The sequence below is a fragment of the Carcharhinus amblyrhynchos genome, chromosome 19, assembly GCF_965287045.1.
Source record: "Carcharhinus amblyrhynchos chromosome 19, sCarAmb.v2.hapA, whole genome shotgun sequence".
Classification (NCBI taxonomy): Eukaryota; Metazoa; Chordata; class Chondrichthyes; order Carcharhiniformes; family Carcharhinidae; genus Carcharhinus; species Carcharhinus amblyrhynchos.
In genome coordinates, this window is record NC_137342.1 from 37,690,292 (window position 1) to 37,706,874 (window position 16,583).

The 16,583-nt window shown below is 42.1% G+C and overlaps 2 protein-coding genes across 3 annotated transcripts in view; both read left to right on the forward strand.

The window, feature by feature from the left end:
* Nucleotides 1–8,454, forward strand: part of tmem209 (transmembrane protein 209) — a 29,080-nt gene extending 20,626 nt beyond the window's left edge. Inside the window, exons 13-14 of the mRNA XM_080207623.1 lie at nucleotides 1,552–1,625; nucleotides 4,656–8,454. Of these exons, the coding sequence (XP_080063749.1) occupies nucleotides 1,552–1,625; nucleotides 4,656–4,710 (129 nt within the window). The 3' untranslated portion in view covers nucleotides 4,711–8,454. The remainder of the gene's footprint in view (nucleotides 1–1,551; nucleotides 1,626–4,655) is intronic.
* A 3,192-nt stretch (nucleotides 8,455–11,646) lies between these two features.
* Nucleotides 11,647–16,583, forward strand: part of cax1 (cation/H+ exchanger protein 1) — a 58,024-nt gene continuing 53,087 nt past the window's right edge. For both annotated transcript variants that reach the window (XM_080207624.1, XM_080207625.1), the window contains exon 1: nucleotides 11,647–11,762. In XM_080207624.1, the coding sequence (XP_080063750.1) occupies nucleotides 11,705–11,762 (58 nt within the window). In that variant the 5' untranslated portion in view covers nucleotides 11,647–11,704. The remainder of the gene's footprint in view (nucleotides 11,763–16,583) is intronic.

Sequence of the window (16,583 nt, forward strand, 5' to 3'; positions counted from 1 at the left end):
TGTAAGCATTTTGAAACCAATGAATTGCTTTTTACTTTAGCGATATGTTCCTGTCAGTAAGTGCACAGTAGGACGCACAAGTAGCAATCTAGTGAATGACTGGTTAATGTCGACATGGACATCAGGAGAACTTGTTGCTGCTCTTGGTGCTGCACGGGCAGATTGGGCCTCATGTCAACAGTGCCTCCTTGATATTACACACGTCAGTCTGGATTATGTACTCCAGTGTGTTGCACAGGACTTGAACCCACAACCTTCCTATCTTGGGCAGCCTGAATCTCAAACCTCTGCAGTAGAACCTCAGTTTGTTCCTGGTTGCTGGTGGAATGAAACTGCTGCTATCAAAGATTAGACAGAAAAATTTGGGTTGATAAAGCATTTTGGGACCTCTAGACATCCCAAAGCATTTTACAGCCACTGAAGCACTTTTGAAATGTAACTTCACAGAATTCCAGAATACTACATTGCAGAAAAGGCCCTTTGGCCCATCGAGTCTGCACTGAGGCATGAAATGCCCTGACCTGCCCACCTAATCCCACTTGCCAGCACTTGGCCCAAAGTCTTGAGTGTTATGGCGTGCAAAATACTCATTCAGGCACTTCTTAAAGGATGTGAGGCATCCTGCTTCCACCACCCTTCCTGGCAGTGCATTCCAGACTGTCACCATCCTCTGAGTAAAAAAGACTTCCCTCAAATCCCACCTAAACCTTCCACTCCTCACTTTTAACTTGTGTCCCCTTGTAACTGACCCTTCAACTAAGGGGAACATCTGCTTCCTATCCACCCTGTCCACGCCCCTCATAATCTTGAACACCTCAATCAGGTCATTGAGCAGAAAAGACTGAACAATGAAAACAACCCAAGCTTACCCAGCCTCTGAACTTAAATGTTCCATCCCACGCAGCATCCTGGTAAATCTCCTCTGCACCTCCTCCACGTGTGCTTATTGTGGTGACCAGAATTGCACACAGTACTTCAGCTGTGGCCTCACCCAAGTTCTATACAATTCCGATTGATCTCTCTGCTTTTGTAATCTGTACCCTGATTGATAAAGGCGAGTGTGAGAGGTCTTCTGTAAAGTAAGAAATATTGCATGCAGCAAGCTTTCACAATGTGATAAAGGTCAAATAATCCATTTTATGTTAAAAGCAAAATACTGAGGATGCTGGAATCTGAAACAAAAGTAAAAGATTCTAGAAAATCTCAGCTGGTCTGACAGCATCTGTGGAGCGGGAATAGAGCCAACGTTTTGAGTCTGGGTGACTCCAGCTCTGACAAAGGGTCCTCCAGACTCAAAATGTTGGCTCTATCCCCTCTCCACAGATGCTATCAGACCTGCTGAGATTTTCCAGCATTTCCTGAATCCATGTCAGTGTTGGTTGTGGGGTAAATATTGGACAGGACACCTGGGAGAGCTCCCAACTGCTGTTGGAAATAGTGTCCCAAAATCCTTCATATCCACCCAAGAGAACAGTCGGGGTCTAAATGTAAGATGCTATCTAAAAACCGGAATTTGATTTGATGTTCTGATGTGAAATCTTCATTTTGCAGGACAGGAGCAACATGTTCCACACTATCCTGATGTTTTTGTACATAATTAAAACGAAGGAGTCAGGAATGCTGGGGTATGTAGCTATTTTCAAACTTTGCTAACTCTTCTCTTTGCTTTCTCCTGTAACTTTAGTGATGACAGCAGATAATTTGGAGTTTTTTAGGTCTGATTTGTAATCACATCATGTAGGAAAAGTTGACCCCTCAATTTATCAAAAAATAAAAATCGCAGTTCCATACTCCCTGACTTGCACACTGAACTTCCGACTGAAAGGAAAAGTGAAGAGATGTGTAGCTGACTGCCTCAGCACCTGTCCTCTTTCATGGGACTGAAGACTAGCTCCCAACAATTCCATAAACAACGTCAGGGGGGATGCACATGACGACAACATTGAAATCCATGCAATTCCACACTAGGAAGTTCCTGTTCCTGACCCCCTCCCCAATACACGAGGCAGCATATTGAAGACCTGAATAGAAAAGCCACATCACTGTTTCCAAATGGTGGGTGGATGGTGGCACAGTGGTTAACACGGCTGCCTCAGAGCACCAGGGACCTAGGTTCAATACCAGCTTTGGGTCACTGTCTGTGTGGAGTTTGCATGTTCTCCCCATGTCTGCGTGGATTTCCTCCCAGGTGCTCCTGTTTTCTCCCACAGTCCAAAGATGTGCAGGTTAGGTGGACTGGCTATGTTAAATTGATCCTAGTGTCAGGGAGCTTAACAGGACAAATATGTGGGGGTTATGGGAATAGGGCCTAGGTGGTATTGTGAATGGTGCAGACTCAATAGGTTGAATGGCCTCCTGCACTGTTGGGATTCTATGACTGAATTCTCTGAAAGCTATCTTAAACCACATGAAGACATCAGTTTTTATTACAGGGTTCAGAATTATACTGTAACTAGAAGGGTTAAATTATGAGACTACATTACATAAACATGTGCTCCCTTGTTTAGACAGTTCAACTGATCTAATCTGTGTTTAAAATGACACAAGGATCACGTGTGGTAGGTTCAGAGAAGTTATTTCTTCTCTGGTTTGAATCCTGAACAAGGGGACATGATCTTTAAATTAAAACTAAGCTACCGATGAGGGAGATTGGGAAATACACAGGAAAGTATAGGGAATATCTGAAATTCTTGCCTCAAAAGGCTGTGGATGTTGGGGGCAATTGGAGTTGCTAAGAATGAAATCAGCAGCTGCTAAGTATATCATGGGTTATAGATCAATTTGGGGGGGATTGAAGTTTAGGGACAGGTCAACTATGATCTGCTAACGGAGTGGTGAAACAGACTTGAGGGGCTGAAGTGCTTCCTTCTGTTCCCATGTTTCTTGGGCATATTGTTGAGTTATGGCAACATGCCTTTTGGCTAAGATCAAGTGTAGTATCGACATGCTGCACTTGGTTGAAGTCATTAGGTTACATTTCAGCTTCATTTGAAGCAATTTTTTAAAGCGGCATCTCGGCCATTTGGCTAAGATGCAAATAAGATCAAGCCCTGGAGGAGGAGCTACACCTACTCCAGTTAGCTTGGATCATGTAGATCAAGCCCAAGACAGGCGGTGAGAGCCCTGTCTTGTCAGCTTGGATCGGGAATGTCCCAACTTGTTGGGACTCTGAATTGGGTTTAATTTGACTTGATTGGATTGGAATAAAGTTTAAAAAAAAACATTCCTAGGCACTGCAGTTGAGTGGCTGTTCTTTGAGAGTTGGCACAGTAAAAAGTCTGACAACACCAGGTTTTAGTCCAACCTATTTATTTGATAATATACTCGCAAGCTTTCGAGGGGTTACCCTCTTCGTCAGGTGAATGGAGAGTTCTCTCCATTCACTCTCCATTCACCTGACGAAGAGGGTAACCCCTCGAAAGCTTGCGAGTATATTATCAAATAAATAGGTTGGACTAAAACCTGGTGTTGTCAGACTTTTTACTGTGTTTACGCCAGTCCAACGCCGGCATACCCACATCTTTGAGAGTTGAGCAGTGCCTATTGATGTATTCAGATGGAAGGAAGCACCCCAGTTAGAACGCCTTGCACTGACACCAATACACGTGGGTCTGCTGGACTGGGGGGGGGATAGAAAGGTGAGAGGTGCAGTCAGGCTTGTTTTCCCCCTGCTCCAGCCGTACTGTTTGCAACTCTCCAGAGGACCATACAGCTAACATCAGCCACTTCAGCGCTGATCAGATAAAATTTAGCATTTACTTGATCTGTGTGGAGACCCTGTACAACATTGGGCAGAACATTTACCCAGCTTGGAAGCTGTCTTTCCATTGATGCATCTGTCCAGTCAGCTCATTCTATGGAGGAAGAAACAAAGTCATCATTCTGTTTAAATAAATAGTTAAGTTTGTTTCTTTGTATAACCTGACAGCTGGGAAGAACTGTAATAAAGAGAGACGTTCATTGTATTCTTTGTGGCTTTTCTTACAAAAACTTCACAGCCAATGAAGTGCTTTGCAGACGCAGTGGCCAAATTGTACACAGTAAATACATTAGAATATCGGCCCAGCTAAAGTAATAAAATATGATGCCATAGATTCCCACAGCTTAAAATAGTCCCATTGTGGGATTGGGTGTCATTGTGATTATTGAGGAGTTCCTGAGGCCATCATCTTAACCTGTTGATTTATTGATGTTTGGTTTAAGTGAATGAAATGCATTTTCTGTAAAGGTTTCTGACATCTGTACAAGTGGGAGGGGGCAAGATCACCTCATACTTCAGAGGTGACTGGAAGTCTGCCTTTATTTGTGGGTCATGCCCAGGAATATGTTAATATTAGTGTGCAATAATATTAGTGCAGTGATATTATTGAGTTCAGTAAAGTTTGAAACCTGGAGTCATTTGAGCAACACTGAAAATGGGCTTCAGGACCTCTGTGCTGTAATACCATCCCTTATCTAAAGGGGGCACCTGTTCCTGAGCCAGCTGGTGGGGAAATGTAACCTGAAGTGACATCTTTGCCCAACCACTGAAAAACATTAAAAAGACACCAAACCCACCCACCTAAATGATTAAAAAGTTTGGCATCCTTGAAAGAATTGTAGAATACGATCTGTGAATGCTGTATAACTAATCTAAATTATGTATTCTGTTACAGGAGGGTGAATCTGGGCTTGTCTGGAGTGAACGTTCTGTGGATTTTTGGAGAATAAGGAACAATTAGCAGAAGATGTAACTGTCTGTATTTGATTTGTGCAGAAACTGAACAGGTTCAGCATTTGTTCCCCTCTCCACCCCACTTTGTTCTCCATGACCTTTCTCATACATCCAGCTGGGACTCTGGAACAGAAACTCTGAAGCCAACCTTGATTTTTCTCTGTGACTCTGCCATCACTGTGTTCAGAATATTTGGCTGCAGTGCAGCTGCTTCAGTGTTGAGAGAGACCTGTTGTATCTTTTTTGAAATGGAAGCTTTTTTCCTTCTCCCCAATGTTTGAAGGAAAAGACTTCATTTATACTCACCAGCGGAAGTGTGTACACCTTTCATGATCTTCATAGCGTTGCCACAAAATGTGACGGTGTTTGCTGTGAAGGAACAACATTAATTCCTGTCAGCATTGTGGTATTTCTGCTTGGAGTGTGCCCTGGGGTGGGAGTGGGTGACGGAATTTGTGTTCTGTTCTGTCTTTGGGGACACAGACATGCCATTGATGCCTTAATCTGCTGGAATAGTGGCATTCATTGCTGCACTCCCGTGGTCACCTTTTTTGCCTTTTTTTAAAAATTTGTATTGATGAGTCTTTTATTTGGATTTTGGTTAGGTATGCTGGACAATGTGATTGTAAAGTACTGCAGGAATAATTTGGGACAGGCTGTCAGAGACAACTATCTCCATTAAGAATTGCCTGAGTTTGGAAAATAGGTGGAAATGAAAAGCTGATGGGTTTCACTCAAAGGGAAGAAGGTGGGTTACAGCAATAATTAATTCTGGGATTAGTTCAAAATGTTTGGGTCCTTGCCATATAAGGGCTGGATCTGGACAGATGGCACAAGGCTCATTTTACCTAGTTTGGGGAAATTGATTTTTGTAAGGAGTGGTCTGTCAGGCATAGCTGACTTATGCTGTGTCCCTGGTGAGGGAGCTTTCCTCGCAAACCAGTTTAGGAAGTGCTGGATCTCTTCCCTGCCCCACAATCACTCACCCATCATTGACAAATGCATCTTTTTTAATACTGAGCAAATTCTGTTGACTTCAGTGTTTGTTTCTTTTTGATTCTGATCTTAACAATCAGTTGTTGTAAGTTGGAGATTATACATGTTTTAACATTATTTTAATATCCCAAGTCACTAATAACCAGGATAGTTTTGAGATTCAGTTCCAGGGAGACATTAAAGCCAGCTACTCTATTAAAGGAAGCATCCATCCTGAGCTGCACATCCCTGAAGTACCTCTTCAGGTCATAGGGGATATTTGACTGCGTGGGGCAGTGCAGCTGAGGCTGAACGCAGCCTACCTTCCAGAAGGATTAACTATAAAAGTGGATCAAAAGAAGGAACCCATGACCTCCCCTTTTTAACTTTTCTCAGGGCTGAGACCTGAACTTTCCAAGAGTTTGTTTTGGGCTCCCTCAGTAGCTCAGCTTGTTGACTGGCTGAGCTGCACAGACTAGGAAGTTTCTTCTTCATCCCCTATTTGGTTCACCAGCCCTTGCTGACTTTCTCTCTCGTTTGCCTACAGCCTGACCCCTCAGTGGGAATGAGTGAACACGAACAAGATTGGGTCCTATTGTATCTACCTGTTACCCATCCATGTGTGCTGCTCAATCCTGTAGGTGAACTTAAAGGTATTAGAGGATCACTGATGTCTGTCGAGCTTGCATTAGCAGGACCCAGTACCCATAGAAAGGCATGTAATAATCTTGTTCAGAGAAATCAAGGGATGAGCTGGTGTGCCATATGGACAAAGATATCAAGTGTGATAGAGGGCACTTGAGATTGGGACTAAGGAATGGGGTGAACAGAGTGATCTAGCGATCCTCACGGGGTGGGGGTGGGGGGCATTTTTGGTGTTATGAAAATGTTTGATACCAATAAGCAATTGTCTTGAGATCTGTTTTTATAAAGTGAGATGCCAGTGGTTACACTTTGAGATGTAAAATCTGTTTTGATTTGTAGGACATTGTCGACTCAGCTGGAAACTGCAATCTGATTGGGAACTATCATGACCTCCCCCTACTCCTGTAACTAACAAAAGATTTGTAGTAATTTGTAGACATTTACACCCTTGGTTTCCTTGTCTCTCTTTTTTTTTGTTCAAAAGCTTTCCCTCATCCTCCATTTGATTCAAATCAGTCCTAAACTGTGTTAGCGTTAGTGGGATGGAAGAGCAAGAATGGAACAAGGTCAAACAACTGCTCGTTGGCCATCAATAATGCATTACTCAACAGGATGGAGGAACTATCATAGAACTAGGGAAGAAGAATGAATATTTCTTCAACCTGTTCGTTGGGGAGTGTTGGATTTCGAACATTGATATTCTAGATGTAGAATACTCTTGTTGAAATGGAGTCTGAACAAGGACTCTGGCTAATTATTGATAAATACAATGTGGAAAGTCCAGCCCAGGTATTTGAAATGTTAAAGTAGATTTTGGAATGTTTCCTGTCACTGAAGTTTCATGAACTGACTCACTCTTGATCATTCTACTCTAACCTCACTCTTGAGCTTCACTGGCTGTAAGAGAAAGATCCAATTAACTGGACAGCCTCAATAAAAGCAAAATACTGTGATTTGAAACAAAAACAGAAAATGCTGGAAAATCTCAGCATCTGTGGAGAAAGGATAGAGCCAATGTTTTGAATCTGACCCTTCATCAAAGCCCCTGGCAGTGTCATTCGGACTTGGAACATTGGCTCTATTCTCCCTCCGCCGATTTTCCAGCACAGCTTCTTGCCCAGTCCTTCTCTACATAATGTTTTGTTGCCACTGAGATGCCATTCTTTACTGTTTAGTCTTTGATAGGTCCAGTATCTGAGAACAAAACATTCATGTGTCTAGTTCACCAAAACCAACGCTGTAGTAGTGTGAAAAATCAAAATTTTGTGATACTCAGCAACAATTGACAATGCACTATGGATTGCAATGATCAAATATTCCCCAGGATGGTGAATAGGGGTGGCATTTGGCAGCAACAAGCTAATGTTTTATTTTCTCTTCCTGTTTTTCACCCTTAAGTGTTGGAATACACAGTTCTTGGGGAGTGACATACCTATACTATAACAGGCCCATGTGGGTGCTCTTCATGTGAGCTGGGAACTGATTGAAGACAAAAGATTTGGATGATTTTCCCTTTGGGCTAGTTGTAGCTGTACCTGTGAACTCCAGTAGGTGGGAGTTTAACAGGGATAGAATTACGGAATAGTTTCACTACACAAGCTTGTCCTGGTGAGTCTGCCAAGTTTCTGCAACAGCAGTTTAGCTATTTTCATTCCTGTCTCTGATCACATTTGCTGGCAATCAGCTGTTTAACCAATTGTCTTTTGAAAGCCATAATTGAATCTACCTCCACTACCCTCAGTCAGTGCATTCCTGATCACAACCACTTGCTGCATCCTCCACTGTTTAAAGTTATAAATCACTGACTTGGACAGTGGAAATACCAGCAACAGAGCTAACCTACAACTTCACTCAGCACGTGAGAAAACTGGACAAGGAACCTTGCTTGGAAAGAATGAAACTACCAGAATGGGCCTGGAAAAGATCTGTATTAGGAGTGACCATTAGAAGATAATGCCCTGTGGGTGTTAGATGACCACTCCTTAAAGGTGGATACACCATGTTGAGTGGCTATAAGGACAGCAAACTGGGCAACCAGGCCTCAATTAAATCCTCTAACATCACAGACTGTAAGGTTTTGAACTTGGTCTTACATTTGTGCTTGGAAGGTGTGTTTTGATTTCCCCCCCCCCCTATGGCCGAATGGTGGAGAATAGAATAGGATCAGGAGGAGGCAAAAAATATGGTGAAGGGGAGATCTGAAGGAGGGAGGAACCTGGGAAAGCAGAAATGCTGAGAAGGAAAGTTTGGGAAGACAATGTAACACATTGCACTGCAGCAGCTTCTGGAGTTAGGAAGCATAAGGTCCTGGAATAATATGGAAGAAAGGATAAGAACCTTAAAGTCAATATTCTGGGTTTTAATTTGAAATAAAAGGATCCCAGAGTTTGAAAGGAAAATCATGTTTAACCAATCAGAATTCTTTGAAAGAGTCACATGCTCTGAATAAAGGGGTTCTGCATTCAGATTTCCAGAAGGCATTTTAGAGATGCCGTTCAAAAGATATTGCAGAAGATAAAAGTTCATGGTTTTGGGGGTAACATCGATATGGATTGAAGATTGGCTAGCTCGCAGGAAACAAATTTGGTATAAATGGGTTCTGGTTGGCACAATGTGTTGACTGGTGTGTCACAGGAATCAGGGCTGGGACCTCAATTTTTTACGATTTATAAACAACTTAGATAAAGGGACTGAATTTGTTGATGACAAGAAGTAAATTGTGAAGAGCATGTAAGGAGGCTACAAAGGGACACAGGTTAAGTGAGTGGGACAAAAATCTTGCAAATTAAATATAATGTGGGTAAATGTGAAATTGTCCATTTTGGTGAGATATTGCAGAGTTCTGAGGTGCAGAGGGATCTGGGGGCCCTGCTTTATGAATCACAAAAAGCTGGCATACAGGTACATAAATAATTAGGAAAGCCAATATATTATTGTTTAATGTGAGGCAACTTGATTATAAAAATAGGGAGGTTATGTTTCAGTTATACAGAGCATTGGTGAGATCACATCTGGGTTATGTGTACAGTTTTGCTTTCCTCATTTATGGAAAGATATAAATGCATTAGAAGCAATTCAGAGAAGGTTCACTAGACTAATACCAGGAATGGGCAGATTGTCTTCTGAGGAAAGGTTGGACAGGTTAGGTTTTAGGTTTGTATTCACTAGAATTTAGAAGAGTAAGAGGTGACTTGATCAAAACCTTTCAGATAACCTTTGGGCAGCATGGTAGCACAGTGGTTAGCACTGCTGCTTCACAGCTCCAGGGACCTGAGTTTGATTCCTGTCTTGGATCACTGTCTGTGTGGAGTTTGCACATTCTCCTTGTGTCAGCATGGGTTCCCTCCCACAATCCAAAGATGTGCGGGTTAGGTTGATTGGCCATGCTAAATTGACCGTAGATGCGTAGGTTAGAGGATTAGCGGGTAAAATATGTATGGATATGGGGGTAGGGTGTGGGTGGGATTGTGGCCGGTGCAGACTCGATGAGCTGAATGGCCTCTTTCTGTACTGTAGGGTTTCTATGATAATGAGGGTTACTGACAGGGTGGATGTTTCTCCTAGTGGGTGAATCTAGAACTTGCTTAAAAAGGGATTATTTATTTCAGACAGATGAGAAATATTTTTTCTGAGAGGCATGTGTCTCTAGAACTCTCAAAGGGCAGTGGAAGCAGAGTCTTTGAATATTTTTAAGGTAGAGCTAGATAGATTTTTGATTACAAAAGGATGAAAAGTTATTGGGGACAGGCAGGAATGTGGAATTGCTCCTAATTTGTATGTTAGAATGACAAACCTGCTGCTGGTAGTGAGTTCAAATCAATTGTATTGAAAACCTCCCATTTTATATTGTTAATATCAAAAAGATTACTATTTGTTAAATGAGATGTGACTGAGCTTTTAATGATGTACTAACTTTAAATTACTATTAAAGATATCTGATAAGCTCATTTTATATTTGTGCAATGCCAATTTTTTCATTATAAATTCCACATTTGAATAAATTGTTTGAAAAATTGTGTATATTTTAGCTTCTATCTTGATTTAATTGTATCATTTATTTCATTATCTGAAAATTTAAATTAAAAGTGACTGATAAAAGTGTGAGAATACTTCAGTGTGATTGGTTGCTGACATCACCGTTAGCCCAAGCTTGGAGAACCCCTTCAGCAGAAGAAATAGGAGAAGTCCATGTCTCCCAGGTCAGCAAAGATCGTTTCACCCCGACCACAAATCTAGACCAATAGGAACTTTCAAAAGGGAATTGAATATATACTTGAAAAGGAAACGCTGCCAATGAGCAGAGAAGTGGAACTAATTAGATAAATCTTTCAAAGACTAGACACAATGGGTGGAATGGCCTGTTGTGCGGTATGAGTTGATGATGTTTATGTGATTAAAAATATGAAAATAGGAACTTCTAACGAATAAGACACCAGGAAGTGCCTAGAGATTTAAGATTCTTTGTGAGTCATTACTCTTTTCTGCTTGCGTGCATTCAAATAAAGAATGTTATAGACTCCTCTCCTTTTCCCTATGGGAAGAAAACACATCCTCGCCAGTCTGCAGCTGACACACCTGTTGTGCCTTTCCATTTCAAATGTTTAGCGTTCCCAGCTTCCCTTTTTGCTGATCACCCCAAAGGAATTTAGGCTAATTACATTTTTTTGTTTCTCTGGGGGGGGGGGGGGGGGTGGTTAACAATTTTGAAATACAAAAATGAATTATAAGCAAAGCAATCACAGCCACAGAATTATCCAGGCAGTAATGTTGACTCCATCTGTAACATGTGGAGGTGGGCATGGGAGAATCTGACTTTGCAACGTCTGGAACTGGTGCCATGGTTTAACACTGCTGCCTCACAGAGCCAGGAACCTGGGTTCAATTTTGGCCTTGGGTCACTGCCTGCGCACATTCTCTCCAGGTCTGCGTGGGTTTCCTCCCGGTGCTCCAGTTTCCCCCCACGATCTGAAAGCCGTGCTGGTTAGGGTACATTGACCCGAACAGGCGTTGGAGTGTGGCCACTAGGCGAATTTCACAGTAACTAAATTGCAGCGTTAACGTAAGCCTTACTTGTGACTAATAAAAAGTACGTGTGGGGGTGATCTAACGCTGTGAAACACGTGGAGGGGGTGTCACGTGACGGTGGGTACGCGGAGGGGGGGGGGAACAACAGCTCCCAGGAAGCATAGCGCTGTAGGGGTGAGGGGGGAGGAGAGCAACAGTGGACTACAACTCCCGTCAGGCTTTGCGAGTGGGTCGCGTCTACACATGCGCAGTGTCTATAAAAGAGGGCGGGGAGGGGGTGGTAGGGATTTAAGATCAGCAGGTGCTGGGGCTAGAGCTTCTGGTGTCGTTCTGAACAGCAGTATCATGTCGGAGATAGAGTCAGAGCCCAGCATGCGGAGACGGAGCACCCAGGACGCACTGAGTAAGGAGTAGCATTGAAACATTGTATCACCGCATTGAAACATTGTATCGCCGGCTTACCTCAGCCCGTCCGAGCCGCACTTCCCACGGGTGGCTGGGCACTGAGAGCTCCTCCTCGTCTAAGCCTACCCTAGCCTGCTGTCAGAATAAGAGTAGCTTGTCTGTAGAGTTTTTTTCTCTCTGTAAAAATGATCAGTTAAGACATTTCACTTCAGTTGTTGGAGCCTTTTGAAAGCTTTACCTAGGAAAAAGGTTGCTGGAGACTGATCCTCGAATAATTCGAACCAGATAGTGAGGGTGGATAAACTAGTATGCTGGTGGCTGCAAAGGGCCAGCACAGGGCAGATGGGCTGAATGTTCTCTTCCTGTGCTGTTAAGTTTCTACAGCTCCAAGAATAAAATTCTAATTTTAATGCTGGATGGAGGGCATCCATTTTGAAAGAATGTGGTGTGGAAGAAGAAAGGAAATTCACTTTTTTCTTTAATTGAGTTGTGATTTGACACGAGTGGCCTGAAAAGGTGAAAGAAGCAGATTAAACCCTTCTCAGAAGGGGGAATTGGGTATACTTAATGAAAAGTTTTCAGGACTTTGGGAAATAGCAAGAAATAATTGGATAGTTCTTTCCAAGAGTTAACATGGTCATTGTGGCTTGAATTATTTTCTTCTGTGCTACATGAATCTGTAAATGCCCCTCATTGTAATAGTATTTAATGTTAATCCCATCTTTAATGTTCCATGGTCTGACCTTGACCCAATTGTCACTGGGATACACCTTGGTGGGCCCTATTGCAGTCTGGTGGCAGAGGTCCCTCTACAGAGGGATCCTTCCCCCCCCTCCCCCCCCTATCTTGGGGATCTGGGCTGGAGGATGGTGCATGCAGCAGTTCCGCATAACTGTCGGTTACACTGGCTTACAGGCTCCCAAGAGACATGCCCTTTTTGCAATCTTGTAGCGTCTGTGAGCCGTGTCAATGTTGAATGTCATAGGCTGCAACCCAAAGAATGGTACAGCCCAAGAACATGCCTGTCAGCCCTCAAGCCTGCACTGATCATGTGTTCCTAACTAGAACATCTATTTGTATCCCTCTATTCCCAGTCTGTTCATATGGCTACCTAGATATGTGTGGGGTGATCTAACCTTGTGAAACATGGGGGTATGTCACTTGAAGCTGTCTGCCTCAACTGTCTTGCTTGGTCGTGCATGCCATCCCCCCCCACCACTCAAAAAGCCATCCCCCCACATCTGTGTTGAACCTTGCCCTCCTTACCTTGAACTTGTGACACCTTGTTTGTCATTTCTGACCTGGAAAAAGCTTCTAACTGTTCATGCTATCTATGCCCTTCATAATTTTATAAACTTCTATTAGGTCACCCCTCAACCCCTCTCCTTCCAGGGAGAATAACCCTAGTTTACTCAATCTCACAGCTAAGACATCCTGGTAAACTTTTTCTGCATTCTCTCAAACCCCCATGTCCATCTGATAGTGTGGCAACCAAAACTGGACACAGTATTCCAAATGTGGCCTAACCAACGTTTTATATAACTGCAACAACATATGACAACTTTATACTCTATGCCCTGGCCAGTAAAGGCAAGCATGCCATTTGCTTTCACCACTTTTTCCACCTGTGCTGCCACCTTTAAGAATCTGTGGACTTGCACACTCAGATCCCTCTGTCTACACTTCTGATCGTTCTGCCATTTATTGTATAGCTCCCCTGCATTAGATCTACCAAAATGTATCACTTTGCATTTACCTGGATTAAATTCCATCTGCCATTTCTCTGCTCAATTTTCCAGCCTATCTATTTCCTGCTGTATCTATATCTTTGACAATCTTCATCACTATCTGCAACTCCAGCAACCTTTGTGTTGTCTACAAACTTAGTAATCAGACCAGCTACATCATCTTCCAAATCATTTATGTATATCACAAACAGCAGAGGTCCCAGTACAGAGCCCTGTGGAACACCAGTAATCACAGACCTCCAATCGGAAAAAGACCCCTCCACTGCTACCCTGGCTTCTATGGCCAAGCTAGTTCACCTTCGATCCTGGTGAGATTTAACCTTTTGCATCAGCCTACCACAAGGGACCTTGTCAAATGCTTTAGTAAAATCCATGTAGATGACGTCCATGGCCCTTCCTTCATCCATCATTTTTGTCACCACCTCAAAAAAACTCAACCAAATTTGAGGCATGACTTTCCTCGTACAAAACCATGTTGTCTATTGCTAGTGAGACTATTCAGTTCTAAATGTGTATAGATCCTATCTCTAAGAATCTTCTCCAACAATTTCCCTACCACGGACATCAACTCACTGACCTATAATTACCCAGGTTATCCTTGCTACCCTTAAATAATGGGACCATGTTTGCTATCCTTCAATCCTCTGGGACCTCACCTATGTCCAATGAAGAAACAAATTTCTGTTAGAGGCCCTGCAATTTCATCCCTTGTCTCTGTCAGTAATCTAGGACAGATGCCATCTAGCCCTGGGGATTTGTTGACCTTAATGCTTCCTAAAACTCAATACTTCCTGTTGTAATTGCAATTTAGTTGTTTCAAAAACCTCTTGATCTGTTTGCGCTTCAGTCCTATGATCCAGATCTATGGACACCAGGTGTGGAGGGAGGTAGAGGACTTCCTCATGAACCTGGGTCTGGGCAGCATGTGATTGAGGAGGCTGTTCAACCTGATTGTCTGCCCCTTTACATTTGCAACTGGGTGTCCCAGGAGAGGGAGTATTCAGTGTCCAAGGGCACTATTGAAGCTTTCTGCACTGCTGGATACCACAGGAATGGGGTGTACTAGTGACACCCTTAATCACACTTTATTTTGATGTTTAAGTTTCCTCTCTACTTTCTTTGTTTTGGGAGGTTCCCTTTTTGGGGGTTGTCCCTATAATTTGTCCCTCAGCTAACCTGACTTATTTTACTTGTTTAGTCAAAAAGATTGACACAACAATTGTGATTTTATTAACCCTGGGAGTGCCCAGAACTAGGGGGTCATAGTTTGAGGAAAAGGAGTAAACATTTTGGAAATGAGATGAGGAGAAATTTCTTTATCCAGAGGGTGGTGAATGTGTGGAATTCATACCACAAAGTAGTTGAAGCCAAAATGAAGAAATTAAACATAACTTATGGGGGAGAAGTGGATCAGGTGAATTTAGTGATCACAACGAATGGTGGCACAAGCTCAAAGGGCAGAATGATCTACTCCTGCTTCTAATTTCTGTCAATCCCTCTTAATATGAAACTTAATATTTTTAAACTACTGAAGGTGGCTTTGTTTAGCTGGTTTGGATTTGCTATTTTGTACTAAGGTTCTGAATCCTTGGCAGACTGAGCGATGCTTGCCTGGTTCATTCGTACTTTAGTAGAGTTGGGAGTAACTTTTGGGGGTGGTTGTTGCAACTACATCAGCATTTTTTAATTTGTTAGCAGTGTTACTCTATGTAATGCTGTTTGATTCAGTACATTGTGATAAACAAAATACAGTTGTGTGCAAGTAAACTGTTTGTCGTTGGCTGGTTCCAGTGCCAGCATTTCATTTTATATCACTTAATTAGAATGTGGTGTTTTCAACCATAATCTGAATATGTAAATGAGCTACCCCATGCCTGTGGCAGATGAATCAGAGTATTTGCCTGCTGTTTTGATTATACTGAAATCGTAGTGACATTATTGCTGTAATACTTGTTGCAATTTAATCTGATTCCATGCAAATAGTGGCATGGCTGTGTGCTTTGTGGGACAGGAAAGTTGATCCATATCAGTTGTTAGTTTACCAGCTCTTCAAATTTAAAATTTTCATCTAGTCATTCAAATCCCTTCATGACCTCTTGCCTCCCTATTGCTGCAATATCCTATAAACTTATGTGCATCTGTCCTATTCTGGCTTCTTGTGGTGTTTGATTTTCTTCACCTCACTTCACTGCCATGCCTTTAACTGCCTACATCCTGAGTCCTAGAATTCAGTTTGTGCTCACTGTGTAGATGGTTATAGTTGGGAATTTATTTGCTTTAATTTAATCTGCACAAACTTAAAACTTCCCCTATACATTCTAGTGGAATAGAATCTTAATGATGCATTATGACCATTCAGCTACGTCCTTAACCAAAAAAGGTTATATTGAAATGTCCAATGCACAAGTACCTCTAAAAAGCTCAATAGCTTGAAGTACTGGACTATATTTGGAACAAAATAAATCTGACTAAAAATCCATAGTGCAGATAAGGTTTTTAAAAATTCCAAATAAATTGGGAAGCTTAATGGAACCAATAATAAAAATCAGACATGCTAGATTTAAAGTCTAGCAGATAAACAAGCTGAATGTTTACACTCAGGTTGTGGAATAGGGAAGAAGGTGGATTGAGAATTGGATTATTTATTCAGTGATAGAAATGAGATGTGTGGAGACCAGAAAAACATTTTGTTGGCAGAATGGTTGCATTTTCTTCTGTTATCCACAAATGCACATGGAGCAGATTATGACAGAGATTGATTTACCAGTTCCATCTTCATAGAAGGTGGTGTAAGTCTTAGGATCAATATCTGTACCCTGATCTTTGGATCACAATGGCTACCTATTTAAAATGATGCTTTGGCAACACTAGTGTCCAAATTGCATAGTCTTGATGCAATTTGCAACACACTAAATGGTCAAAGTCACTTATTTCACATTATCTAAACCATACTTTTCACAATTTTCCAGTTTGCTTATTCTTCCAAACTTAGATTTTTTTTAAAAAAAAGTGCAACTACAACTTTAATTTTGCCAGAAGTGGATTCCACATTTCACATCCTCCTCCATGTG